The sequence below is a fragment of the Gallinula chloropus genome (genome assembly GCF_964237585.1).
Source record: "Gallinula chloropus genome assembly, chromosome: 3".
NCBI classification, from domain to species: Eukaryota; Metazoa; Chordata; class Aves; order Gruiformes; family Rallidae; genus Gallinula; species Gallinula chloropus.
The window spans coordinates 122567834-122595260 of NC_140087.1; the positions used below are offsets into that span (position 1 = coordinate 122567834).

The window sequence follows — 27427 nt, forward strand, 5'->3', positions numbered from 1 at the left end:
TGTGGAAGAGGGGTGCATGGCCCCCCAGAGCGCTTACACGGCGGCAGCGCGGTGACGCAGGCAGCTGCCTGGCTGCTGCTGGGGCACCCTGGGCCCTGCTGCCTGCCCTCATCCCCAGGGAATGGTGTGGCTCCCTGCAGGCCCCCGTGCTGTGCCGTGCCGCGGGGTCCGTGCCGCCCTTTTGGCAGGAGCCCCCAGCCCCACGGCTGCAGGGCTCGGGGGGGTTGAGTGAGCCGGTGTGTACCCCCAAACCGGTGGTGGGGCCGGGGGGGCTCACCCGGTGACGGCTCCCAGCCCCCCAGCAGTGCATGCCGCAGCCCAAGCCCAGCCGGAGCCGCAGGTGCCCATCTCCGGGTGCCGCAGGGGCTGGTGGCCCGGTGATGCCAGCAGCGCCAGCGCCGGGCGGGAGCGTGGCCGTGCCCAGGACCCCGGGCTGCCCGGCCCTGGGGCCGGTGGCGTAACCGTCCTCTCTGTGTCCGGCTCACAGGGGGAAGAGGAGCCCGAGGAGACCCAGAGCAAGGAGGAGAAGCAGGAGCCGGGGACGCCCATGAGGAAAGCCGGGCGGCCCGGGCGGAAGCGCAAGCATGCCCAGGTGAGCCAGCGGGCACCGGCGCGGGGGCCGGGGGTGGCTGTGGGGTGTCCCCCCCTCGCCATGGGGCCGTCGTCCCCACCGCCCGCCCGATGGTCGTGCCGCGCTGGCGGGAGACTGCGGCTCCCGGCGTGCCGCGGGCCCGGCCCGCCTCCCCTGCGTGCCGGGGTGCACGGCCGCTCGCTGGTGGGAGGAGAGCGGGGTGGCGGGAGGGGTGCGACAGCCCCCTGGTCCCCAGCACCGCCGCAGCCCCGGCGAGCCCCTGTCGTGCTTGGGGCCGCTTCGTTGGCAGCCCCGTGGTGCGTCCGCTGGCGGCCCCATCCCTCCCCGCTGCCGCTTGGCCCTTCTGTGGCTGCTGGGGCACGGGGAGCAGCGCCGCCGGCTGCCGGGGTAACCACGCTCGGCTCCCCGGTGAGCGTGCAGGGCTGGGCCCCCTCTCCCCGGCTCCTGCGGTGCCGCCCATGCCCCCTCAGATGTGTGTGGGGCTTGGTGCGGGCCCGGCTCCCCGGTGGGACGGCGGCGTGCCGCGGCTGGCGCGGTGGTGTGGGCCGGGGCACGGCGTGGGCCCGCGGCCGGCTGGGGAGCGGGGCTGGTTCCCAGCGCCGGCTGCGGGCGCGGCGGGGCGGGAGGTACGTGCCGGGGCGGGGGGAGCCGTTTGGGTGGAAGAACAATGCTGGCGCGGGAACAAGTGGGGAACGTCGCCGGCAGCAGACGCAGCCTGGGAACCAGGAGGGCTCAGCCCGTCCGAGCCGGCGGCCCCGGAAGCCCCCCCGGGCTCGGAGCGGGGCGGCTGCGGTGCTGTGGCACCGGCCACTTCCCGGTGCCGGGCTCGAGAGCCGTACGGCTCGCGGCGAGGGCCTGTCCTGGGCGTGCTCCCTGCCTTGTCCCCTGCACGGCACCGGCCTGGCCAGCGGCTCCCGTGCCAAGCGAGCGGAGCTGCCACGCCCCACGGCCCCGGGACGGTGCCAGGAGGCCGGGAAAGCCCCAGCCGGGTGCAGGCTTCTAAAAATATCCTCCCCGTGGAGAGCCCCGCGGTGCCGGGCCTGCAGCCACAGCCCCTGCCCGGGGCACCGGAGCAGAGCCGGTGAGTGGCACCGGGACCGGGGCGCAGGGGCTGGCTCCCCGGGGACCAGCCCGGGGTTGACACGGTGCAGGAGGGTGCTGAGCACCCGCCTCAGCCCAGGGCAGGGACGTGAGCCCCTCTGGCTGGCTTGGGGGGCTCAGCGTGTGCCTGGCAGGATCCGTGCTGCCGGCACCTTCCCCTCCCAGCGCGGCCGTGGGACAGGGACCGGTGTCAGGGGTCATCAGGGAGCCACCCCGCGCCGTCAGGAGCTGTGCCGAGCTGTGCCGTGCCTCACCGAGCCACCCTGCGGTGCCGTGTTCAGCCATGTCAGGCTGCGCCCAACCGCGCCATGCCGGCACGGGGAGCGGCACGAAGCTCCCCAAGCTCATGGGCGCACTGGGGCCCAGCACCCAGCACCAGCACGTGTCCTCGGCACAGCCAGCCCCCTCCTCACGTCCCCTGGGCAGCGAGCGAGGCGGCGGGGCCGGCACGGGGCCCTCCAGCCCGGCGGGCTCGCGGCGCAGCAGCGTCCTTGGCGGGGGCCCAGCGGAGGGGAGGGGAGCGGGAGAAAGGCAGCGCTTGTTCCTCGGGCCCGGCCGGCGCGGAGGAAGCGGGTGGGTGGGCAGGAAGGCAGACCCGCCGCCGGGCCCTGCCGGGGCGGCCGGGAAGCAGCGGGGCCGTGGGGTGCGTCCCGGCCTCCCTCTCCCCTGCACCTCGCAGCCGGTGTCCGAGTGGCAGCGCCGGGACGCGCCGCTGGCACGGAGCAGGTCGTGGTGAGCCGGGCTCTGGTTCCGAGCCGGGTGGGAAGCGGCAGCAGGACCAGAGCCGGGGTGCCAGGTTTGGTTGGGGTGGTGGCCGAGGGGTGACTGTGCAGGGAGGCCGGGTTTGGAGAGCGCGGTGCCGGCAGCGGTGCTTTGGCAGGACGTTGTGTGTGGGGATGTGGGGCCTGTCCCACCCCGGGGGTAGCTGCCCACACACCCCCAGCTCACCACAACCCCGACAGCAGGGGATGCGTGGTGCCAGGCCAGCGGTGATGGTTGGTGCCAGGCCAGCGGTGATGGTTGGTGCCAGGCCTGTGGTGATGGTTGGTGCCAGCTCCTTGGCCTGGAGCCCCACGGGGAACTTTGCCACTGGCGCTGCCACCACCCCACACCCGGGTGACCCCCAGACCCTGTCCTGCCAGGGTGGGGGCCGAGCCCCCCCCATGGCCGCCCCAAGCCCCCACACTCCCCCATCAGCAGCCGCCTGGGCCGGAGCCCGGTGCCGGCCTTGCCGCTTCCTCCCGGGAAGCCCACGCAGCGCCTGCGATTGTTCTCGGCCCAGCAGCCAGGATGCGGCCCCACGCGGGAGGGGGAGCGGGGCTGGGGGCCGGCAGCCAGGGACCCCAAAAGGGGGCAGCTGCTGCGCTGGGTTTGTCCTTCAGCCCGTGTCCCTGGCACAGCCAGGAGCTCCGGCGTGGGCGCTGGCCACGACACCTCCGCCTCCCCCGTGCCCGGTGACCCGGCGCTGCCGCCGGCCCCGGAGGAGGGTGCCGGTGGCAGCCCGTGTGCCGTGGCACGTGGCTGTCTGTGGCCCCCACTCCCGTGTGCGCTCACCCCGGCACAGGCGGTGCGGCGCTGCCATGGCGGCTGTGCCGGGCGCTGGGGAGCGGTGCCCTGCATCACGCTGGCACAGCCATGGCTGCGTGACGGTGCTGCCAGGCACCTGCGAGGGCCCCCACGGCCCCCCCCGCCCCGTCCTGCCTCACCAGCCCCACGGCCCCAGCACCACGTCCCCCCACATGCCGGGGATGGGGCCTGCGAGGCAGCCAGCGAGCGGAGGAAGTGACTCTGCCAGCGAGCCGGGGCGGCCGTGCCGAGCAGGAAGCGCCCGCCGCCGCGGGGCCGCCAGCGCGGAGAGGAGCCGCCTGCACGGGGTAGGGGGGTCTGTGCGCCAGCTGGAGGGGATGCACCATGGTAAGCGGCACGCGCCGGGCACGCCGGGGGTGAGGGTGAGGCCTCCCGCACCGCACCGGTGAGCGGGTGCCGGTGGTGCCGGCACGTGAGGCCGGGGAGCCATGGGAAGCAAAACCTGCCACGGCGTCCTCCCCACGGCCCCTTCCTGGCAGCCGCAGCACCGGGGAGGGCAAGTGGCACCATGGGCACTGCGGTGGCACCGCGGGCACTACGGCAGCGCCACAGGCACTACGGCGGCACCGCGGGCATGCCAGCTTGGCATCTGCTGGCTGGCAGCCCGGCACCATCTGGTGCATCCCAGGCCGTGCAGTTTGGTGGGACTGGGCAGGAGGGTCCCCTCTTTGGCCCCCCAGCACCGCGCCAGCCCCGTGCCGCGGCACCCCGGCACCGCCCGCACAGCTCAGGGACAGAGGTGGGGGTGGTGAGGAAGGTGCCGGGCGCGGGGGGGCTGCCTGTCCCCCCCCCAGTGCAGCCACATTTCCTGGCACCGCTGCCGGCGGGATGGGGCCCCGCTCCGGCCCAGGCAGGGTGACGGCACGGTGTGCCTGCCCTGTGCCAGCTGGTGTGCCACGGCTGCACCGCGCTGGCACCAGACCTCTCCCTCCATCCCGGGGTCTGGCAAAGCCTTGGCACCAGGATATGGGGTGGCCGAGCGCAGCGCTGGGTGGGGGGGGAGGTGAGCGTGGGATGCAGGAAGCGCCCAGGCGTCACCACCTCAGCCCACGGCACCCACACGCCCATGGACAGACAGACACCGCGGTGTCTGTCTGTCCATGGGCGTGTAGGTGCCGGGGGGCTGTGGTGAGGCAGTAACGGGCGCACCCCACCCATGGGCAGCGTAGGGGTCTCTGGGGAAGGGGACGCGCTGTGTCCGAGCGTCTCCGGTGCCCCACGCCGGGGATGGGGGGTACCGAGCACCCCATCACCGCAGCATCCGGGCGGCCGGGCCCTGGGGGGGGTGAGCGGTGCAGGCAGAGCCCACCCTCGCCGCGGCTGCGCCGGCGCTGGCTGTGGCAGTGACGCAGCGGCACTTTCACTCTCCTGCCCACGGAAACCGCTGGGCCAGGCGGCTCCTCTCACTCTGACTCCACTCCCAGAGGCTCCCTCCGGCACCGTCACCGTGCCGCGTGGGTCCCGCAGGGATGGCGGCATGGCGGAGCCACCGGCGATGCCAGAACCCCCCTGTCCCTGCAGTCAGGGCCGCGGTGTGCCGGTGTGTGCCGGTGCGTGCCGGTGCGTGCCGGTGCGTGCCGGCACAGACCTCACCCCCCCCCCCCGCCCAGTGTCTCACGCTTGCACACTCGACGCGCTGTCGCTGCACGCGTGAACCGCGGCGGCCCCACGCTTCCTGCCGGCGCCGGCACCGCCCGTGGCACACGCACTCACACTCACAGGGTTGGTGTTGCCGGTCTGGCACACGCGTGTGCACGCCGGGGCTCCGTCCGTGCCCGTGGCGCTCGTGCCCGTCCCCACGCCTGCGTGTGCCGGGGGCTGGGGCTGTGCGTGCCGGGCTTGCACACGCGTGTGCGCATGGGCGTGTCCCAGCGCCGGGCTCTGCCGCTCACCTCACACGCCCACAGCGGGGTTGTCACTGTGCACACGCGTGTTGGAGCGGCTGTGCACACGCGTGTGCACATGCAAACAGGCGTGCCCTGTCCCACGCCCAGCGCTGGCCCTGCCTGCCACACACGCGTGTGCACGGGGGCCCTGGCTCCGTGTGCCTCTCACACTCGTGTGCACACACCCCCCCCCATGCCCTGTCCCACACAGGGGCCCTGGCTCCATGTGCCTCTCACACTCGTGTGCACACACGCCGTCCCGGGCAGCGCCACATCCACGCCGCCGATGGGGACGGGCAGGGGCAGAGGGGGGGACACTGCTGGCACCGCGGCACCGTGCCAGGGGCGAGCCGGGCAGCGCTGGGGTCTGCACGGGGCTGGGGGTGGCCGGGTGGCATCCCAGTGAGTCTGTGTGCTGGGGGTGCCATGTCCGTGTGTCCTGTGCCCGGAGTTCCATGTCCGTGTGTCCTGCTCCTGGGGCTATCACGTCCATGTGACCTGGTCCTGGGATTGTCATGTCCGTGTGTCTGTGTCCTGCTCCTGGGTGGTGCCGTGTCCGTGTGTCCTGGTTCTAGCGGTGCCATGTCCGTGTGTCCATGTCCTGGGGGTGCCACATCTGTGTGTCCTGCTCCTGGGGTTCCATGTCTGTGTGTCCGGGTTCTGGGGGTATCACATCCGTGTGTCCTGGTCCTGGGGCTGTCATGTCCGTGTGTCTGTGTGCTGGGGGTGCCGTGTCCGTGTGTCTGTGTCCTGCTCCTGGGTGGTGCCGTGTCCGTGTGTCCTGCTTCCAGGGGCACGGTGGCTCCATGTCTTGGTCTCGGGCCATTGGGCAGTGATCCACACCCTCAGCATGCTGTGTCCGTGTGTCCTGGTCCTGGGGGTGCCGTGTCCGTGTGTCCTCCTCACAGGGCTGTCACAGCCGCGTGCCCCGCGCCTGGTGACGTCATGTCCGTGTGTCCCCACTCCGGGGGTGCTGTGGCACTGAGCGGTGCTCCTCAGGGAGCCGCGTCCGTGTGTCCTGGTCGTGGGTGCTGCATCCGTGTGTCCGTGTGTCCTGTGGGTGCCGTGTCTGTGTGTCCATGTCCTGGGGATGCCACATCCACGTGTCCTGGTGCGGAGGGTGCTGTGTCTGTGTCCTGGGGGTGCCTCATCCGTGTGTCCCGTTCCTGGGGCTGCCTCGTCCGTGTGTCCCGTTCCTGGGGGTGCCTTGTCCGTGTGTCCCGTTCCTGGGGCTGCCTCGTCCGTGTGTCCTATTCCTGGGGCTGCCTCGTCCGTGTGTCCCGTTCCTGGGGCTGCCTCGTCCGTCTGTCCCGTTCCTGGGGGTGCCTCGTCCGTGTGTCCCGGTCTCAAGTGCCGCTGCGGCCCCGTCCCAGCCCAGCCCCCAGCCCTGCAGGCCGCAGCTGCCCGAGGTGCTGAGGGTGGCACTCGGTCCCCGGGGTGTCACCGCGCCCTGGAGCTGGGTCTCTTGGGCCTCATCCTGCAGCCATCCGGGAAGGGGAAGGGGCGCAACAGGGGGCAGGGGGATGTGGATGGGGCCGGGGCTGGACGCACTGAGGTGGTGTGAGGGCTTTGGCTGCGCTGCCCGGTGTGGTGTGGGCTGGGGGCTGGGGGCTGGGGGGTGTGAGCGGGGCTGTCCCCCCCCCTCCAAAACCCCGCCGGCGCCCCTCACAGCTCCTCTCCCTCTCCCTCCCTTCCCGGCAGGTGGAAAGCAGCGACACCCCCAAAGACATCGCGGCCATCCCCAAGTGCCCCCCGCCCTGCCCGGAGGCCAGCCCCGCCGAGCCGCTGCCCAACGGGGACGCAGAGGGGGACGGTGCCCCGTGGAAGGGCGCGGAGGAGGCCGGCTCCAGCCCCAAGGCCGGCCGCCCCGAGGAGGACGAGACGGAGAGCCTGCCGGACGGCGAGACGGGCCGGGCGCTGGAGAACGGCCGCTGCACCCCCAAGGAGGGTCTGGACGCCCCGGCCGATGAGGGTGAGCTGGCCCCTTCCGACCCCCAGAAGAAACGCGGGAGGAGGAAACTCCTGGAGAGCGCAGAGAAAAGTAAGACCTTGGCGTTGAGGGCTGCTGGCTACGGGGCCGTGGCATCACCACGGTGCCCGCCGCGCCCCTCCGGGCACCCCCGGACCCCGCCGCCCACCCCGGCACTCAGGGACACGGCAGCTCACGGCAGCTCCTGCTGCCGGAGGAGGAGGTGGAGGAAGGGCTGAGCCCCTCCGTGCCACGCAGGAGGCAGCAGACAGAGTGGGGGGCTGCCCTGCACCCCTGCACCACACCCCTGCCCCGCACCCCTGTGCTGTACCCCTGCCCCGCACCCCTGTGCTGCACCCCTGCCCTGCACCCCTGCCCTGCACCCCTGTCCTGCACCCCTGCCCCGCACCCCTGTCCTGCACCCCTGCCCTGCACCCCTGCCCCGCACCCCTGTCCTGCACCCCTGCCCTGCACCCCTGTGCTGCACTCCTGTGCTGCACCCCTGCCCCACACCCCTGCCCCACACCCCTGCCCTGCACCCCTGTGCTGCACCCCTGTGCTGCACCCCTGTCCTGTACCCCTGTCCCACACCCCTGTGCTGCACCCCTGTGCTGCACCCCTGTCCCTCACCCTGCCCTCACTGTGCCCCTCACCCTGCCCCACACCCTGCCCCTCACCCCTGCCCCGGCTCCGCTGCCCCCTTGGCGTGGGGGTGGGATGGGGTGGGGGTCGCGTGGCGTGGCCGCCTGCACGTGCCGCGGTGACAGAGCCACGCGGCCCAGCTCCCCGGGGACGGTGGCGGCGCCGCTGCGGTGCCGCGTGGCGCACGCGAGGGTCCTGGGGTGCGCTAGGGGTGCTGCCCGCTGGATGAGGGCCCGGTGCTGGGCACCCCAGTCCCACGGGGACTGGGCAGACTGGAGAGGGTCCCTCAGTGCTGAGCAGGGGGAACTGCCGCGGCGCCAGGGGTGGAGAGGAGCAGGGGAGGGATGGGGTGGGGCTGGGAGAGACTGGGATGGGATGGGATGAGATGGGATGGGATAGGATGGGATGGAGCTGGGAGAGACATGGGATGGGGTGGGATGGGATGGGATGGGAGAGGCAGCACTGGGATGGAGCTGGGAGAGGTGGAGCTGGCGGCAGGTGGTGCCGGTGCCGCGGTTGGCAGCCAGCGCAGGCGGCTCAGAGGTGGTGATGCCGTAGCTGGCACCGCGGTGCGGCCGGGCAGGGGGAGCGTGTCCGGGTCGGCACCAGCCCGGTGCTGGTGCCGGGGCGCCGAACCGGAGGGGCTGCGCCGGCGCGGTCCCAGCGCGGCAGCGTGCGGTGTGGCGCGGGGCAGGGTTGGTGCCGCGCGGTGCCGGTGCCACACGGTGCCCGGCAGCACCCAGAGCCCGTGGGAGCTGCGGTGGCTGCGGGGCGCTCGGCACCCCCGGCCACGCAGCGGGTGGGGCAGCCCCAGCCATCTGCCCCCCAGTTTGGCCAGTTCCAGTGCCTGGGCTGCCGGACCCCGTGACGGAGGCGATTGGCCTCTCAGAACTGGCCTGTGCCCCCCGCCCCCCAGCTGTGCCTCAGTTTCCCCACTTGACATCCCCAAGGGCTGGGACAGGCACCCCCTCCTACCCCCAGCACAGGGCCACGAAGCTCGTGCTCCCCAGTGCCCCCCCAGTGTTCCCCCCCAGTGCCCCCAGTGCCCCCCCAGCGCCCCCCGGCACCCCGCGCAGGACTCCCTGTGCTGTGCGGCGCGGAGGCGCGGGGCGGGGGTCAGGCCCAGCCCGTGCCCCACGTCCGGGGCTGGGGGGAGGTTTGTGGCCCCAAACGGCCGGGTTATTTTTAGCCGCTTCCCGGCAGCGCCGCTCGTACCTGCAGCACAGGAAGCCGCCCGGCCCCGGCGCTTCCCCCCCGCCCCGGCGCGCAGCCGCACCCCGGGACCCCCCCGCCCTGAGCCCCCAGACCCCCCAAGCCCCCCTGCACCCCCTCCCGGAGCCCCCGCGGGGTGTGGGCGGGGGGGCAATGGGGAGGTGTCACCCCCGGGGAGCGCGGCCAAGGCCTCGCGTGGCGCAGATGGGGCCCAGGGCTCGGCTGGGGGGTCCCGGGGTGCCCCCGGCTCGGGGCACCGAGCGGCCCCCCGGTGACGGGCGCTCTCTGCTCTGTGCAGGCAAGGACGAGAAGGAGGAGGGCAGCTTCGACACCCTGAAGATGGAGGCAAGTATCGGCAGGGGCTGTGCCCGCGGCGCCCCATGGCACCCACCGGCACCCCATGGCACCCACCAGCTCCCACTGGCACCCACCAGCACCCACCGGCACCCCATGGCACCCACCAGCTCCCACTGGCACCCACCGGCACTCCATGGCGCCCCATGGCACCCACAGCACCCACTGGCACCCACCAGCTCCCACTGGCACCCCACGGCACCCACTGACACTCACTGACACCCACCTGCACCTACGGCACCCACTGGCACCCGCAGCACAGGGGTCCCAGCTGGATGGGGGTCCCAGGGTCCTGCACTACAGTGCTGACCCCAGCCCCATCCCGGGCACGTCGGCTCTGGCAGCTCTGTGCCAGGTCTGTGCCAGCGCGGTGCCAGCCTGGTGCCTGGTGTGGTGCCAGCTCTGTGCCAGCTCTGTGCCAGCTCTGTGCCAGCGCGGTGCCCGGTGCAGAGCAGCCAGTGATGGCACAGGCTGGAGCGTGCGTGTGAGTGTGTGTGTGGGGGTGTGTGTGTGTTCCTGCACGTGTGCCTGTGCCTCAGTGCCCCTACGTGCGCTGCCCACGCGTGTGCCCCACATCTGTGCCCAGGATGGTGCCCCCTCCAGCCCCCCCGTGCCCGTGCCCAGTGCCCCCTCCAGCCCCCCCCGTGCCAGGTGCCCCCTCCAGCCCCCGCTGTGCCCGTGCCCGGTGCCCCCTCCAGCCCCCCACCCCCCAGTCCGTCCCATCCCGCCCCAGGCCCTGACCCCGTCTCTCCCTGCAGGGCTCCCGCGGGCGGCTGCGGGGTGGTCTGGGCTGGGAGTCGAGCCTGCGGCAGCGCCCGATGCCGCGCCACACCTTCCAGGCCGGGGACCCCTACTACATCAGCAAGCGCAAGCGGGACGAGTGGCTGGCGCGGTGGAAGAGGGAGGTGAGGAGCCGCCGCGGCACGGGGGGGTCACCGGGGCATGGGGGGGTCACCGGGGCACAGGGGCATCATTGGGGCGCAGGGGGATCACCAGGTCACGGGGGGATCACCAGGGTGTGGGGGGATCACCGGGGCGCTGGTGGTGATGCCAGGGTGGGGTGGGATGGGCCCCCCCAGCCCTGTGGTGCTCCGGTCACCTCTCGGGCCCCCGTGGTGAGTTGTGGTGTCAGGTGAGGGCGGGTGATGCTCTGGCTAAACCTGGCAGTGCCGGGGTGACCGGCACGTGGTGGGGGGCTCGGGTGGCAGCCCCACGGTGGGACAGCCCAGCTTGTGCCAGGCTGCGGGGCTGCGGTGCCGTCGCGGTGCTGCCAGCGCGGGTGGCTGCGGTGCAGGCAGCCATGTGCCGCGGCTCCGGTGTGTGCGGCGGGCATGGTGGCATGGGGCCCTCCCTGCTCCCTCCCTGCTCCCTCCCTGCGCCGTTCCTGGTGGTTTCCCAGGGAACCGGCGTGCGCCGTGACGCAGCCGGGCTCCGCGCAGCACAGGGCCGCCATGCCGGCCGCGCAGGCGCGGGGCTGCGCCAGGCCGGGGTTACCGTGGGGCAGGGGCTCTGCGGGCGCCTGTCCCCCCCTCGCCCCGGTCTGTGTCAGCCCCGGTGCCGGGGGGGTGTCCATAGCTGCGGGTCCCCTTGTGCCACCGCTGACCCCGGCACTATTTATAGCCCGGCGCTGCCAAGCGTCGCCATGCCGGCACCGCGCGGGGCTGGGGGCTGGCGTGTGCCGTGGGGCAGTGCCGTGTCCCCGTGGGGCATGGCTGGCATGGTCTGGGTGGCTCTGCTGGGGCGTCTCATGGATCGGCTCCCCCCGGGGCTGCCGGTACCGGCACAGAGGGTCCCGGTGCCAGTGTGAGCCGGTGGCGCTGGGCACGGAGTCGCGGTGCCACCGCTGCCCCCGGGCAGAGGTTTAGGCAGGGCTGGGGGAGCCGGGGCGGGGGGGGGATTGCAGCCAGGACAGGCACCCCTGAGCGCGGTGGGCTGCGTGCCGGGGTGCCAGCCGCATGGTCATGGCTGTGCCAGAGCTGACACAGTCTCTGCCCGGAGCCACGCGGCTCCCGGTGCCCCACGGCCGGGCCCGGCTCGGGGGCGGCTGCCGTGCCGGGCGCCTGGGCAGAGCCGCAGCCGGGGAGGTCGGTTGTTGCCGCCGTGGTGCCGGTGTCCCGCCTGGCACGCGGTTCCCTCGCCGAGGCAAAGGCCGGGGGTGGGGGGGCAGCTGAAAATAGGGAGAAAAGGGTAAAACGCCCCAAACTGCCCCAGCGCAGGAGTCACACGTCCCACGGCCCCGCGGCCACCGCACCAGCCGTGACCGGGGATGGGATGGGATGGGATGGGATGGGGATGGGGATGGGGATGGGGATGGGGATGGCATGGGATGGAGATGGGATGGGATGGGATGGGGATGGGATGGGGATGGGGATGGGGATGGGATGGGGATGGGGATGGGATGGGATGGGATGGGATGGGATGGGATGGGATGGGATGGGATGGGATGGGATGGGATGGGATGGGATGGGATGGGATGGGGAAGGGGACCACCCTCAGGCACCCCGAATCGGGATGGGGAGGGATGGAGAAGGACATGGGGATGGAGGTGGAGAGGAGGAGGATGGGGATGAGGAAGAGGATGGGATGGAGATGGGGTGGAGATGAAGATGGAGAGGATGAGGATGGGGATGGAGATAAGGATGCTGAGGATGGGGATGAGGATGGGATGGGGATGAAGATGAGGATGGAAGTGGGACAAGGACAGGGACTGGGGTGGAGGTGGGGTTGGGGATGAGGGTGAGGATGGGGATGGAGATAAGGATGATGAGGATGGGGATGGGGTTGGGGATGAAGATGAGGATGGGGATGAGGATGGGGATGGAGATAAGGATGCTGAGGATGGGGATGAGGATGGGATGGGGATGAAGATGGAGATGAAGGTGGGACAAGGACAGGGACTGGGGTGGGGGTGGGGTTGGGGATGAGGATGGGGGTGGGGATGGGGATCGGAATGGGAATGGGGATGAGGGTGGGGGTGGGGCAGGGACTGGGGGTGGGGGTGAGGATGCGCAGGGACAGGGGGTGGGGGTGAGGGTGGAGGCGGGGGCGGTGTGATGTGCCCATCCCGGAATCCGGCTTATCTCAACGACCGGCGATGGGACATTTCCTCCCGGCCCCGGGCAGAGTGGCAGCCCCCAGCCCCCCGCCCCCTCCTCCTCCTCCCCCAGCGCCCCGGGCAGGGTGGGGGTCTCAGGGCCGAGGGCTCCGGCACCCCCCACCCCGTCCACCCGCGATTCCCCCGGGGAGGGTTTGGGGGGCCGGGGGGTTTGGCGGGGGGGGGGTGCTGCACCCCGCAGCCTGGGCAGCGCCGGGACCCCCCCCCCGCCGGGCCCGGGGCCGATGGGCTGCTGCGGGGCTGCACTGGGAGAACTGGGTGACGTCCTGTGCCAGCCCTGCAGCGACTGGGGGTACTGGGCAACGTGCCCCCCACCCCAGTGCTGTGGGACTGGGGGTACTGGGGGATGTGGTCCCACTCCAGTGTTGCAGGGATTGGGTGTACTGGGGGATGTGGTCCCACTCTGGTGCTACAGGGACTGGGCAGACTGGGTGATGTGGTCCCACTCTGGTGCTGTGGGACTGGGGGTACTGGGGGATGTGGTCCCACTCCGGTGCTGTGGGACTGGGGGTACTGGGGGATGTGGTCCCACTCCAGTGTTGCAGGGACGGGGTGTACTGGGGGATGTGGTTGCACATGAGTGGTGTGGGAACTGGGTGTACTGGGGGATGTGGTCCCATACCAGTGCCATGGGCCCAGGCAATGTGGTCACACACCAGTGCCGCAAGGACTGGGCATACTGGGTGATGCCCCGCAGCAGTTATGTGGGTACTGGAAGCACTGGGGGATGCTCCACGCCAGCTTTGTGGGCACTGGGAGCACTTGGGGATGCCCCATGCCAGCTCTGTGGGCACTGGGAGCACTGGGGGATGCCCCATGCCAGCTCTGTGGGCACTGGGAGCACTGGGGATGCCCCATGCCAGCTCTGTGGGCACTGGGAGCACTGGGGGATGCCCCACACCAGCTCTGTGGGCACTGGGAGCACTGGGGGATGCCCCACACCAGCTCTGTGGGCACTGGAAGCACTGGGGATGCTCTGTGGGCACTGGGAGCACTGGGGGATGCTCCATGGGCACTGGGAGCACTGGGGATGCCCCACGCCAGCTCTGTGGGCACTGGGAGCACTGGGGATGCCCCACGGGCACTGGGAGCACTGGGCCGCGGCGGCCGCCCCCCGGGCAGCGGCGGGGTGCGGGGTGCGGGCCCCGAGCACCCCCTCCGGCCCCCCGGCATGCGGGGGCGGGGCCGGCCCCCCCGGGCGGATTCCGCGGGCCCGGGGCGAGGCCCCCCGGGGCGCCGCCGCCCCCCGCCCGGCCCGGCCCGGCCCGACCCGCCGCTCTCAGCACAAAGGGCCCGGGGGGCGGGGGGGGGGCTGCGGCCCCGGGACAAAAGGCGGCGCGGAGCGGCCCCGGCGCAGCCGGGAGGGGATCGGAGCTGCGGGGCCGGTGAGTACCGCGGGGGCCTGGCGGCCGGGCCGGGCCGGGCCGGGCCGCGGGGGGACAGCGGAGCGGGGCCGAGGCAGCGGCACCGGGCACGGGGAGAGCCGAGCGTCCCCGAGCCCAACCGAGCCCAGCCGAGCCCAGCCGAGCGACCCCGAGACGGGCCGAGCCCAACCGAGCCGAGCCGAGCCGAGCCGAACTGAGCCGAGCGGTCCCGAGTCGGGCCGAGCCCAGCCGAACTCAGCCGAACCGGGCCGAGCCCAATCGAGCCGAGCCCAGCCGAGCGGCCTCGAGCCAGACCGAGCCCACACGAGCCGAGCCGAGCTGAGCGGTCCCGAGCTGGGCCGGGCCGGGCCGGCCGAACCGAGCGGCCCCGGCCGCGGCTCGTGCGGGGGCCGGGCTGTCCCCCCGGCGCCGCGCGGCCCCTCCCCGCCGCAGCCAACCAGCCGGGCCGGGAGGCACCATGTGACCCGGGGAGCCCAGACAAAGAACCGCCGGGGCTGCCCCCGCGGCCCGGCCCGGCTCGGCTCGGCTCGGCTGAGTCCGGCTCGCCTCGCTTCGGCTCAGTTCGGCCCGGCCCGGCCCGGCCCGTCGCGGCGCTCAGCCCGCATGGGTAGGTAACCGGCGCTCTGAGGGTGGCTCGGCTCGGTTCGGCCCGGCTCGGCTCAGTTCGGCTCTTTCCGGCCCGGCTGGGCTCGGTTCGGCCCGGCTCGGCTCGGCTCAGTCCGGCCCGGCTCGGCTCAGTTCGGCTCTTTCCGGCCCGGCTCGGCTCAGTCCGGCCCGGCTCGGCTCAATTCGGCTCGGCTCAGTTCGGCTCGTTCCGGCCCGGCTGGGCTCGGTTCGGCCCGGCCCGGCTCGGCTCAGTCCGGCCCGGCTTGGCTTAGTACGGCCCGGCCCGGCTCGGCTGAGTTCTGCTCGGCTCAGTTCGGCCCGGCTCGGCTCGGCTCAGTCTGGCTCGGCTCGGCCCAGTTCGGCCCGGCCCGGCTCGGTTCAGTCCGGCCCGGCCCGGCCCGGTACTTCCCTGCCCCGATGGCGGTCCGGCCGGGGGCGGTTCTGGGTCCGGCCCGGCTCGGGTTGTCCCGGCTCCGCTGGCTTTGGCCCGGCCCGGCCCGCTCGGTCCCGGCTCGGTTTGGCCCGGCCCGGGCAGGGGCCGCAGGGCTGGGGCGGCCCCACGGCGGGGCCGGCCCGGGGATGATCCACGCCGGGGCCTGGGGGCTGCGAGCGCGGCCGCGTCCCGGGCTGGCCCAGGAGCCGCCGCCAGGCCTGAGCCGCGTGTCCGTCTGTCCGTCCCCCCGGCCAGGCGGAGAAGAAGGCCAAGGTGATCGCCGTGATGAACGTGGTGGAGGAGACCCAGACGCCGCGGGCAGAGCCGCAGAAGGAGGAGGAGAGCAGCCCCCCCGCCTCGCAGCAGCCCACCGACCCCGCCTCGCCCAACGTGGCCACCACGCCTGAGCCGGTGGTGGCCGATGCCGTGGACAAGAACGCCTCCAAGGCGGGCGACGACGAGCCCGAGTACGAGGTGAGGGCAGCGCCGAGGGTGGCGGGGACCCCCCTCCCTGCCAGCCGCTCGCCTGGGCCTGGGGAGGGATAAACGCTGGAGTCAGGACAGGCTGGGGGAGCTGCTGGAGAGGAGCTCTGGGGAGAAGGACCTGGGGGTGCTGGGGGGTGACAGGGTGGCCATGAGCCAGCAGAGTGTCCTGGGGCTGAGAGAGACAATGGGATCCTGGGGGCATCAGGAGGAGTGTGGGCAGCAGGTGACAGGAGGGGATCCTCCCCCTCTGCTCTGCCCTGGTCAGGCCCCACTGGAGTGTTGTGTCCAGGGCTGGGCTCCCTGGGATCAACCAGCCAGGGATCTCCTGGAGAGAGTCCAGAGGAGGGACAGAGATGCTGAAGGGGCTGGAGCATCTCCCCTGGGAGGAAAGGCTGAGGGAGCTGGGGCTGTTCAGCCTGCAGAGAAGAGCCTGAGAGGGGATCTGATCACTGGGGATCAAGAGCTGAAGGGTGGGACCCAGGGGGCCATGGGCAGCCTCTGCTCAGTGTCTGTGGGGACAGGACAAGGGGCGATGGGCTCAAGCTGGAGCCCAGGGAGTTCCCCCCAATGTGGGGAAGAACTTCTTGCTGGTGAGGGTGAGGGAGCCCTGGGACAGGCTGCCCAGGGGGTGTGGAGTCTCCTTCTCTGGAGAGATCCCAGCCCCTGTCCTGGGGACCCTGCTTGGGCAGGGGGTGGGACCCCAGGGGCTCTGGGGTGCCCTTCCAGCCCCTGTGACTCTGTGATCCCCACACAGGACGGCCGGGGCTTCGGCATCGGGGAGCTGGTGTGGGGCAAGCTGCGCGGCTTCTCCTGGTGGCCCGGGCGCATCGTGTCCTGGTGGATGACGGGCCGGAGCCGGGCGGCCGAGGGCACCCGCTGGGTGATGTGGTTTGGGGACGGCAAGTTCTCAGTGGTAAGTGGGAGCCCTTTGGGGGGCTGGGGGTGGCTGGGGGCAGCTCCCCACGTGTCTCCCCCAGCTCACAGCCGCGCGCCGCCCCCCAGGTCTGCGTGGAGAAGCTGCTGCCGCTCAGCTCCTTCGCCAGTGCCTTCCACCAGGCCACCTACAACAAGCAGCCCATGTACCGCAAAGCCATCTACGAGGTGCTGCAGGTGAGTGCTGACAGCTGGGGGGGGCTGGGGGGGCTGGGGGGGGGGGGTCTGGCCATGTGCAGGTCCCTCCGAGGCTGGGGGCTGCCTGGCTGGGCAGCGGCTGGGGGAGGGGGGAGGATGGGGACCCCCCCATGCCGGGCAGGTGGGTGATGGGCCATCCTGCACCCCCCTGGCAGGTGGCGAGCAGCAGAGCAGGGAAGATCTTCCCAGCGTGCCCAGAGAACGACGAGACCGACACCTCCAAGGTGGTGGAGATCCAGAACAAGCAGATGATCGAGTGGGCGCTGGGCGGCTTCCAGCCCTCCGGCCCCAAGGGCCTGGAGCCCCCCGAAGGTGGGCAGGGGGGTGCAGGGTCCCACTCAGTGGCTTTGCCGGTGTCCCCCTGGGACCCCCAGGAATCAACTCTTAGCCCTGCTGAGCAGGACTTGGGGATTGTGGTAGATGAGGAGCTTCCCCTGAGCCAGCAGCGGCTCTGGCAGCTGGGAAGGGCGATGGGATCCTGGGCTCCATCAGCAGAGGGGGGGCAGCAGGGACAGGGAGGGGATTGTCCCTCTCTGCTCTGCCCTCCCCTCCCCAGTTGGAGTCCTGTGGCCAGAGCTGGGGCCCAGCACAAGGAGAATGTGGGGCTGTTGGAGAGGGGTCAGAGGAGCCCCGGGGATGCTCAGAGGGCTGGAGCAGCTCCCCTATGGAGAGAGGCTGAGGGAGCTGGGCTGGGTCAGCCTGGAGAAGAGAAGGCTGTGGGGGGACCTCACTGCAGCCTCCCCGTCCCTGAAGGGACCCCAGGAACAGGAGGGGAATGGGCTTGTTAAAGGGCAGAGCCTGGCAGGACAAGGGGCTGGAGTGAAGCTGGAGGAGGGAAGGGGGAGAGGAGAGACTGGGGGGAAGTTCTGTGCAGAGAGAGTGGTGAGGGGCTGGAAGGGGCTGCCCAGAGAGGGGGTGGGTGCCCCGTCCCTGGGGGTGTTCCAGGCCAGGTTGGATGGAGCCCTGGGCACCCTTGTGTAGCTCCAGGCTGGAGGTTGGTGTCCCTGCCTGTGGCCGGGGGTTGGGGCTCTGGGACCCTTGGGGTCCCTCCCAGCCCAGCCCAGGCTGGGGTTCTGGGATCACCAGGGGGTGGCAGGGGCAGAGGAAGAGCCGTGGGGCTGGCAGGGCCTGGGTGGGGGAGGAAGGAAGGTCTGGGGGGAGGGCAGCCCGCTGAGGGGACCCCACTGAGGGGACCCCACTGAGGGGCCCCCACGTGTCTCTGCAGAGGAGCGGAACCCCTACAAAGAAGTTTACACGGAGATGTGGGTCGAGCCCGAAGCTGCCGCCTACGCGCCGCCCCCGCCCGCCAAGAAGCCCCGGAAAAGCACAACGGAGAAGCCCAAGGTCAAGGAGATCATCGACGAGCGCACCCGGGGTACGCCGGGACGCCCCCTGACCCCCTGCCCCCCTGACCCTGCCCCCCTGACCCTGCCCACCCCCCTGCCAGCCACCCTGCCAGACCCCCTGCCCACCCCCCTGCCCACCCCCCTGCCAGACCCCCTGCCAGCCCCCCTGCCCACCCCCCTGCCCCCCTGCCCCTGCCAGCCCCCCTGCCACGGGGCTTCGCTTGGCCATGACCCCACTGGGGTCATGCTCACTGGTCCTGCTCACCACGGGGGCTGGGAGTGCTGGTTCCCCTCCCGGGTCCCTCCCTGTGTCCCAGCACCAGGCAGGACCCCCAGACCCTGACACCCCTCTCCCATGGGGCTTCGCTTGGCCGTGACCCAGCCAGGGTGGAGGGTCCTGGACGCTCATGGTGGGGGCTGGGGGTGCTGGGTCCCCTCCTGGGTCCTTCCCTGCACCCCAGTGCCAGGCAGGACCCCCAGACCCTGACACCCCTCTCCCATGGGGCTTTGCTTGGCTGTGACCCTGCTGGGGTGGAGGGTTCTGCTCACTGCAGGGGCAGTGGGTGCTGGGGTCCCCTCCTGGGTCCTTCCCTGCGCCCCAGCACCAGGCAGGACCCCCAGACCCTGACACCCCTCTCCCTCCCCAGAGCGGCTCGTGTACGAGGTCCGGCAGAAGTGCAGGAACATCGAAGGTGAGTGTGGGGCAGAGCTGGGGGCACAGGGGGGGCTTGTCTGTGCCTCAGCCTGGCTGTGACAGGGACAGTGGCAGCTGTGAGGGTGGCAGGGACCCCCCCGGGGTCACCGGCACCGCAAGGGCTGAGCCTGGGCGTGGAGCTGGGGGGCTGGGGGCTGCGGTGGGACAGAACCAGGCTGGTGCCAGAGCCCCGGGGGGTGACGTGACCCCTTCCCTCCTGCCCCCCCAGACATCTGCATCTCCTGTGGGAGCCTCAACGTCACCCTGGAGCACCCTCTGTTCATCGGGGGGATGTGCCAAAACTGCAAGGTACAGCGTGGGGCACCCGGGGGCTGGGTGCCAGGCCCCCCCCCCCCTGCCACGGCAGCACGGGGCTGGGGCCTGCACCCCGCTCACCCCATGACCCCCCCACCCCAGAACTGCTTCCTGGAGTGTGCGTACCAGTACGACGACGACGGGTACCAGTCCTACTGCACCATCTGCTGCGGCGGCCGCGAGGTGCTGATGTGTGGCAACAACAACTGCTGCAGGTCCGGGGCTGGGGGGGCTCAGGGGGCACCCCATGGTCCAGGAACGGGGCTGGGGGGGCTCAGGGGGGACCCCATAGTCAAGGAATGGGACTGGGGAGGTTTCGGGGGGATCCCATGGACCTGACATGGGGCTGGGGAGGTTTTTGGGGAGCCCATGGTCCAGGAACGGGGCTGGGGAGGTTTGGGGGGCACCCAATGGTCCAGGAACGGGGCTGGGGAGGTTTTGGGGGGGGATCCCATGGATCTGGCATGGGGCTGGGGAGGTTTGGGGGGCACCCCATGGTCCAGGAACGGGGCTGGGGAGGTGTCGGTGATGCCACGGGCCTGGCACAGGGCTGGGGAGGTGTTGGTGATGCCAACCCTGGGTTGAGTCTGGGACGTTTTGGGGATGCCACAGTCCCAGTGTGGAGCTGGGCAGCTTTTGGTGGTGCTGTGGTCCTGGCGTGGGGATGGGAAGTTTTGGCAATGCCCTGGCCCTGGCATGGGAATTCGGTGATGCCAGCTCTGGTTTGAGACTGGGGCACAGGGCTTGGGGATGCCTTGGTGATGCCACAGTCCCTGCACAGGGCTTGGGGATGCCTTGGTGGTGCCACAGACCTGGCACAGGGCTTGGGGATGCCTTGGTGGTGCCACAGACCTGGCACAGGGCTTGGGGATGCTGTGGTGATGCCACAGTCCCTGCACAGGGCTTGGGGATGCCTTGGTGATGCCGCAGACCTGGCACAGGGCTGGGGAGGTTTTGGGGGTGCCACAGTCCCGGCGCAGGGCCTGGGGACATTTTGGTGATGCACGGGGCTTGGGGCTGTCTTGGCGATGCCACAGTCCTGGCACAGGGCTTGGGGAGGTGTTGGTGATGCCACAGACCTGGCACAGGGCTTGGGGATGCTGTGGTGATGCCACAGACCTGGCACAGGGCTTGGGGATGCTGTGGTGATGCCACAGTCCCGGCACAGGGCTTGGGGATGCTGTGGTGATGCCACAGTCCTGGCACAGGGCTGGGGATGCTGTGGTGGTGCCACAGTCCCGGCACAGGGCTTGGGGATGCTGTGGTGATGCCACAGATCTGGCACAGGGCTTGGGGCTGTCCTGGTGGTGCCACAGTCCCTGCACAGGGCTCGTGGGTGCCGCGGTGGCGCTGGGGAGGTGTGGGTGCTGCCGCGGGTCCCTGGGCGGTGCCGGCAGCCCCGGAGGGGCCCGGCTGACCCCCCTCTCCACAGGTGCTTCTGCGTGGAGTGCGTGGACCTGCTGGTGGGGCCGGGGGCGGCGCAGGCGGCCATCAAGGAGGACCCCTGGAACTGCTACATGTGCGGCCACAAAGGGGTCTACGGGCTGCTGCGCCGGCGGGAGGACTGGCCCTCGCGCCTCCAGATGTTCTTCGCCAACAACCACGACCAGGAGTTTGTGAGTGGCACCCCCAGGCTGCTGCCCCCCACCCCCCCAGCCCCCTGCTGCACCCCCAGCCCCCTGCCCTGTGTGTGTGTCCCCACCCCGGCTCCCTCCTGCCCCTTGTGTCCCCACCCCAACCCGCTGTATCCCTCCTGCCCCCCCCCATATCCTCTCTCACCCTTGTGTCCCCCCTCCCCACTGCCCCCCCCCCCATGTCCCCAAACCCCGTGTCCCCCCTCCCCACTGACCCCCATCCCTCTGCCCTGTGTCCCCCCAGCTCCCTCCTGCCCCATGTCCCCCCCGAACCCACCGCATCCCTCCTGCCCCATATCCTCTCTCCACCCCTGTGTCCCCTCGGCTCCCTCCTGCCCCATGTCCCCTCCACCCCTGTCCCCCATGTCCCCCCTCTCCACTGCCCCCCAGGCCTCCCTCCCTCCTGCCCCCCATCCCCCTGCTCTGTGTCCCCCCTCCTTCCTGCCCCATGTCTCCTCCACCACTGTCCCCTGTGTCCCCCTCCCCACAGCCCCCTCAGCTTCCCAGCCCCATGTCCCTTCTCTTTACTGCCCCCCATTTTCCCCAACCCTGTGTCCCCCCTCCCTCCTGCCCCATGTCCCCCCGTCCCGTTATATCCCCCTGCCCCATATCCTCTCTCCCCATCGCCCTTCCATGACCCCCAACCCTGTGTTCCCTCCACCACTGTCCCCCATGTCCCCCGTCCCCACTGCCCCACGGCCTCCCAGCCCCGTGTCCCTCCTGTCTCCTGCCCCATGTCTCCTCCACCACTGTCCCCTGTGTCTCCCTCCCCACAGCCCCCTCAGCTTCCCAGCCCCGTGTCCCTCCTCTCTCCTGCCCCCTATGTCCCCCAGCCCCGTGTCCCCCCTCCTCCCTCCTGCCCCCTGCCCCCCTCCCCACTGTCTCCCCACGCCCTGCTGCCCCCCTGACCCCCCCTGCTGCCCCCCTGCCCCCCCCTGACGCCCCCCTGCCCCCAGGACCCCCCGAAGGTGTACCCGCCGGTGCCGGCCGAGAAGAGGAAGCCCATCCGGGTGCTCTCGCTCTTCGATGGCATCGCCACAGGTGGGTGGGGGTCCCGGGCCCCGCAGCCCCCGGCAGGGATGGGACCCTCCTGGGGAGCTCTGGGGGGAGGTGAAGGGAGCGGGAGTGGGGCAGGAGGGGCCTGTGTGGGACCCCCAGCCTGGGGCTGTGGGGAGGTGGGTGGCCGGGGTGGGACAGGTCGGGATGGGGGTGGGGGGGGTCCCTGGCACCCACGGCGCCCACCCAGCCCCGCTCCCCACAGGCCTGCTGGTGCTGAAGGACCTGGGCATCCAGGTGGACCGGTACATCGCCTCCGAGGTGTGCGAGGACTCCATCACCGTGGGCATGGTGAGGCACCAGGGCAAGATCATGTACGTCGGGGACGTCCGCAATGTCACCCAGAAGCACGTAGGTGTCCCCCTGCCCCCTCCCCACAGCCCCCCCCTGCACACCCAGCAGCTCCCCCAAACCAGCCCCCTCCCCACAGCCACCCCCTCCCTGCACCCAGCAGCTCCCCCAAACCAGCCCCCTCCCCACAGCCACCCCCCCTGCACCCAGCAGCTCCCCCAAACCAGCCCCTTCCCCACAGCCACCCCCTCCCTGCACCCAGCAGCTCCCCCAAACCAGCCCCCTCCCCACAGCCACCCCCCCTGCACCCAGCAGCTCCCCCAAACCAGCCCCTTCCCCACAGCCATCCCCCCCCTGCAACCAGCAGCTCCCCCAAACCGGCCCCCTCCCCACAGCCACCCCCTCCCTGCACCCAGCAGCTCCCCCAAACCGGCCCCCTGCTGCCCCCTCCCCACAGCCACCCCCTCCCTGCACCCAGCAGCTCCCCCAAACCAGCCCCCTGCTGCCCCCTCCCCACAGCCACCTCCCTCCCTGCACCCAGCAGCTCCCCCAAACCAGCCCCCTCCCTACAGCCACCCCCTCCCTGCACCCAGCAGCTCCCCCAGACCATCCCTGTGTCCCCAGACGGGTCTGGTCCCTCGTTCCTGGTGCAGCTTCACCAGCACAGCCTCACCATCCATCCCTGGGGGGAGCTCAGCCACCCCCCACCCCCCTTCCTGCTCTGCTGTGCGTCTGGGCAGCCTCCCCAGCAGCCCCCCAGCAGCCCCCCAGCAGCCCCCCCAGCTCACAGGGGTCTCTCTTCCTCTTGCAGATACAGGAGTGGGGACCCTTCGACCTGGTCATCGGGGGCAGCCCCTGCAACGACCTCTCCATTGTCAACCCTGCCAGGAAGGGGCTCTACGGTAGGTGTCTGATCGCAGGGCTGCAGCCAGCCCCCTCCCCACAGCCCCCCCCCACCAGCCCCCCACCACTGACACACCCCCTGCCAGCCCCCCACCATCAGCCCCCCACCACTGACACCCCCCTGCCAGCCACCCCTGCCAGCCCCCCCCACCACTGACTCCCCCTGCCAGCCCCCCACCACTGACCCCCCCGCCAGCCCCCCACCACTGACCCCCCCGCCAGCCGCCCCCCCACTGACCGCCCTCCTGCCAGCTCCCCCCCACTGACCCCCCCCCGCCAGCCCCCCACCACTGACCCCCCCCACCACTGACCCCCCACCACTGACCCCCACCACCACTGACCCCCCACCAATGACCCCCCACCACTGACCCCCCCCACCAGCCCCCGCCACTGACCCCCACCTGCCAGCCCCCACCACTGACCCCCCCCACCACTGACCCCCCACCAATGACCCCCTCTGCCAGCCCCCACCACTGACCCCTCCTGCCAGCCCCCCCCACTGACCCCCCCCCACTGACCCCCCTGCCAGCCCCCCCCACTGACCCCCCCCACCAGCCCCCCCACTGACCCCCCCCCGCCAGCCCCCCCCACTGACCCCCCACCACTGACCCCCCTGCCAGCTCCCCCCACTGACCCCCCTGCCAGCCCCCGCCACTGACCCCCACCTGCCAGCCCCCACCACTGACCCCCCACCAATGACCCCCCACCAATGACCCCCCCTGCCAGCCCCCCCACTGACCCCCCCCACCAGCCCCCCCCCACTGACCCCCCTGCCAGCCCCGCCAATGACCCCCCCTGCCAACCCCCCCACTGACCCCCCCCACCAGCCCCCCCACTGACCCCCCACCACTGACCCCCCTGCCAGCTCCCCCCACTGACCCCCCCCACCAGCCCCCCCACTGACCCCCCGTCCCTCCCCTGCCCAGAGGGCACCGGGCGCCTCTTCTTCGAGTTCTACCGGCTGCTGCACGAAGCGCGGCCCAAGGAGGGCGACGACCGGCCCTTCTTCTGGCTCTTCGAGAACGTGGTGGCCATGGGGGTGAGCGACAAGAGGGACATCTCCCGCTTCCTGGAGGTGAGCACCGGCCCCGGGGGGGCCCTGGGGGGCCCGGGGGTGCTGCCCCCGCCGCGGGGGCCGAGCCCCGCCGCCTCCTCGCCTCTCTCCCTCTTACAGTCCAACCCTGTCATGATCGATGCCAAAGAAGTGTCTGCGGCGCACCGGGCACGGTACTTCTGGGGGAACCTTCCTGGGATGAACAGGTGGGTGAGAGCGTCCTGTGCCCCCCCCGTTGCCCCTCTTGTCCCCCCCCGGTGCACCTTTTTCCCCCCATGCCCTGCCCCCTGCCCTGCCTGCCCACGGTGCCCCTGGGGTCCATGGCAAGGGCCAGCAGCTGGCTGGTGGTCCTGGGGATCCCCTGTGCCGCTGGGTGAGAGCCACGGGGGGGTCACAGAGCAGCACCGGGTGTTGTCATGCCCCAGAATCCCGGAGCAGTGGCTGGGGGTGGTCCCGTCCTGTCCCCACTGCCTCGTGCTGGGGGGGTGGCAGGAGCTGCCCCCGTGTCCCTCCCAAACGTGCACCGTGGCGGCACAATGCTGGCACCCGCCAGGTCAGCCAGCACTGCCTGCCACAGCCCCCCTGCCACAGCCCCCCCAAACTGTGCCCAGCCCCCCTGAGCCCCAGGTGAGAGCTGCCCTGTGCCAGAGTGGGGACACAGGGGTGCAGAGCAGCCACCCCACACCCACCCTGCCCGTCCCTTCCCCAGGCCACTCGCATCCACGGTGAACGACAAGCTGGAGCTGCAGGAGTGCCTGGAGCACGGCCGGATAGCCAAGGTCAGCGCCGGGGGGGCGGGGGGCTCTGCAGGGGGTCTGGCCAGGCTGGAGCCACGGGCTGAGCCCAAGGGGCTGAGGTTCAACCAGGCCAAGGGCAGAGTCCTGCCCATGGGACACCCCGACCCCCAGCGGCGCTACAGGCTGGGGCAGAGCGGCTGGAGAGCTGCTGGGGAGAAGGACCTGGGGGTGTGGGGGGACTGGGACTGCCCAGGAGCCAGCAGTGTGCCCGGGGGGCCAGGAAGGCCAAGGGCATCCTGGCTTGTGTCAGAGCCAGCGTGGCCACAGGGCCAGGGCAGGGATTGTGCCCCTGGGCTGGGCACTGGGGAGGCTGCAGCTCCAGTGCTGGGTCCAGTTCTGGGCTCCTCAGCACCAGAAGGACAGGGAGGTCCTGGAGCGAGTGCAGAGAAGGGCAACCAGGCTGGGGAAGGGGCTGGAGGGCAAATCCTCTGAGGAGCAGCTGAGGGAGCTGGGGGTGTTGAGCCTGGAGCAGAGGAGGCTGAGGGGAGCCCTTCTCCCCACCTGCCCTGCCCTGCCAGGAGGGTGCAGAGAGGTGGGCGATGGTCTCTGCAGCCAGGGGCCAGGAGATGGGCCAAGGGGCAATGGGCTCAAGCTGCCCCAGGGCAGGGTCAGCTCAGCTGGGAGGGCAAAGTTCTTCCCTGGCAGAGTTGTGGGGCTGTGGCACAGGCTGCCCAGGGAGGGGGCTGAGTCCCCAGCCCTGGGGGTGTTTAACAGGGGGGAGATGAGGTGCTCAGGGATCTGGGTCAGCACAGGACAGGGGTGGTTGGACTCCAGGAGCTCAAAGGGCTTTTCCAGCCCTGGGATTCTGTGGGTCCCGCTGCCCTGGGTGGGCTCCTGGGCTGGGGCTGGGGCTCTGGGTTGTCGCACTGGGCTGAGCCCCTTCCCCTCCCCGTCCTGACCCCCCTGTGCCTCCACAGTTCAGCAAGGTGCGGACCATCACCACGCGCTCCAACTCCATCAAGCAGGGCAAGGACCAGCACTTCCCCGTCTTCATGAACGAGAAGGAGGACATCCTGTGGTGCACGGAGATGGAGAGGTACCGGGGGCTGGGGGCGCGGCGGGGGGCTGCGTGGGCATCATAGGTACCAGGGGGGGCTGGGGGCGCGGCAGGGGGCTGCATGGGCGTCATAGGTACTGGGGGGGCTTGGGGCCCGGGGGGGGCTGCATGTGTGTTGTAGGTACCAAAGGGGGCTGGGGGCTTGTCGGGGGGCTGCATGGGCATCATAGATACCAGGGGGGGCTTGGGGGCTTAGCGGGGGTGTGCGTGGGTGTCATAGGTACCAAGGGGGCTGGGGGCTCAGCAGGGGGCTGCATGGGCATCGTAGGTAGCAGGGGTCTTGGGGGCTCAGCGGGGGGCTGCGTGGGTGTCATAGGTTCCAGGGGGGCTGGGGGCTCGGCGGGGGGATGCATGGGTGTTGTAGGTACCAGTGGGGCTGGTGGCTTGGCAGGAGGCTGCATGAGCATCGTAGGTAGCGGGGGGCTTGGGGGCTCGGCAGGGGGCTGCATGGGCGTCATAGGTACCGGGGGGGCTGGGGGCTCGCCAGGCGCCTGCATGGGTGTCATAAGTACCCCAGGGGGCTGGGCTGCATGAGCATCGTAGATACCAGGGGGGGCTTGGGGGGTTGGTGGGGGGCTGCATGGGTGTTGTAGTTACCAGGGGGGCTGGGGGCTCAGCGAGGGGCTGCGTGGGTGTTGTAGGTACTGGGGGGGTTGTGGGCTCGTCTGGGGGCTCAGCGAGGGGCTGCATGGGTGTCATATGTACCCAGGGGGGCTGGGGGCTCAGCGAGGGGCTGCATGGGTGTCATATGTACCCCAGGGGGGTTGGGGGCTCGGCAGGGTGTTGTAGGTACCAGGGAGGGCTGGGGGCTCGGCAGGGTGTCGTAGGTACTGGGGGGGCTGGGGGCTCAGCAGGGGGCTCAGCGGGAGGCTCGGCGTGGGCGTCCTGACCCCCCCCTGACGCCGCTCCCTGGTGTTCTGCCCCCGTGTGCCCCCTCCCCGCGCTCCCCCTGTCCCCGCAGGGTCTTCGGCTTCCCGGTGCATTACACGGACGTGTCCAACATGAGCCGCCTGGCCCGGCAGAGACTGCTCGGCAGGTCCTGGAGCGTGCCGGTGATCCGCCACCTCTTCGCCCCCCTGAAGGAATACTTCGCCTGCGTTTAAGAGAGGGACAGAGGGGGAGCTGGTGACACAACGGAGCGAGTCGGAAACAAACCCATCCCCGCCAAGAGATGTGAAACCACGGCAGGAGAGCCGAGCCAGTCAGCACCCAGCAGAGAGACGGGATTCGGCAGCCCCGGCGGCAACACCCGGCACGACGTCTCCCCGAGCGAAAGGGTTCGGTGTCCTCTCTGAATTTTCCAATGTGCAGCTTTTTAGCCTATTTAACAAAAAAAAAAACGAAACGAAACCACAAACAAAAAAAACAAAAAACCAAAAAAAAAAAAAAATCCAACCTAAAAGATGCAAAAAGAGCCAATGAAAATGAGAGAACCCCAGAAACAGCCGATCCCAACCCGAACCGAGAGCGAAACGCACGCCACCGGCCCCCCAAAGTGTTTGTTTTGGGGTAACCTGTTCATTTCCCACTCTCTTCTGGCTGGGTTTTCCTGTCGGCTCCGCTCTCCCAGGAGGGGAAACAGCGGGAAACCCCAGCCGGGAGCGGCGGAGGCCGAGGACACCCCGCTCCCTCCCTCCTTCCCTCCCTCCCTCCGTCCCTCCGTCCGTCCTGCGCCGAACGCGTTGCCGAGCTCGCGGCGGCCCCCCCCTGGGCTGCCAGAGCTTTTAGGGGGGAGGGAAGGTGTGGGTGGGATTCTTTTGGGGTGGGGAGGGTTAGGGGGG

At 71.3% G+C, this 27427-nt stretch overlaps 1 protein-coding gene across 1 annotated transcript; it reads left to right on the forward strand.

The window, feature by feature from the left end:
• Window positions 1-501: 501 nt before the first annotated feature.
• DNMT3A (DNA methyltransferase 3 alpha) lies at window positions 502-27407 on the forward strand. Its single transcript, XM_084262053.1, has 21 exons — window positions 502-592; window positions 6868-7207; window positions 9288-9334; window positions 10102-10248; window positions 15138-15356; window positions 16123-16281; window positions 16371-16478; window positions 16655-16811; window positions 17725-17874; window positions 18493-18537; window positions 18769-18848; window positions 18957-19069; window positions 20287-20470; window positions 21445-21529; window positions 21750-21895; window positions 22647-22737; window positions 23665-23813; window positions 23913-23998; window positions 24502-24571; window positions 25507-25625; window positions 26608-27407. The coding sequence occupies exons 1-21, from the start codon at window positions 548-550 to the stop codon at window positions 26747-26749; spliced, it is 2682 nt and encodes an 893-aa protein (XP_084118179.1). The 5' UTR covers window positions 502-547; the 3' UTR covers window positions 26750-27407.
• Window positions 27408-27427: the final 20 nt, after the last annotated feature.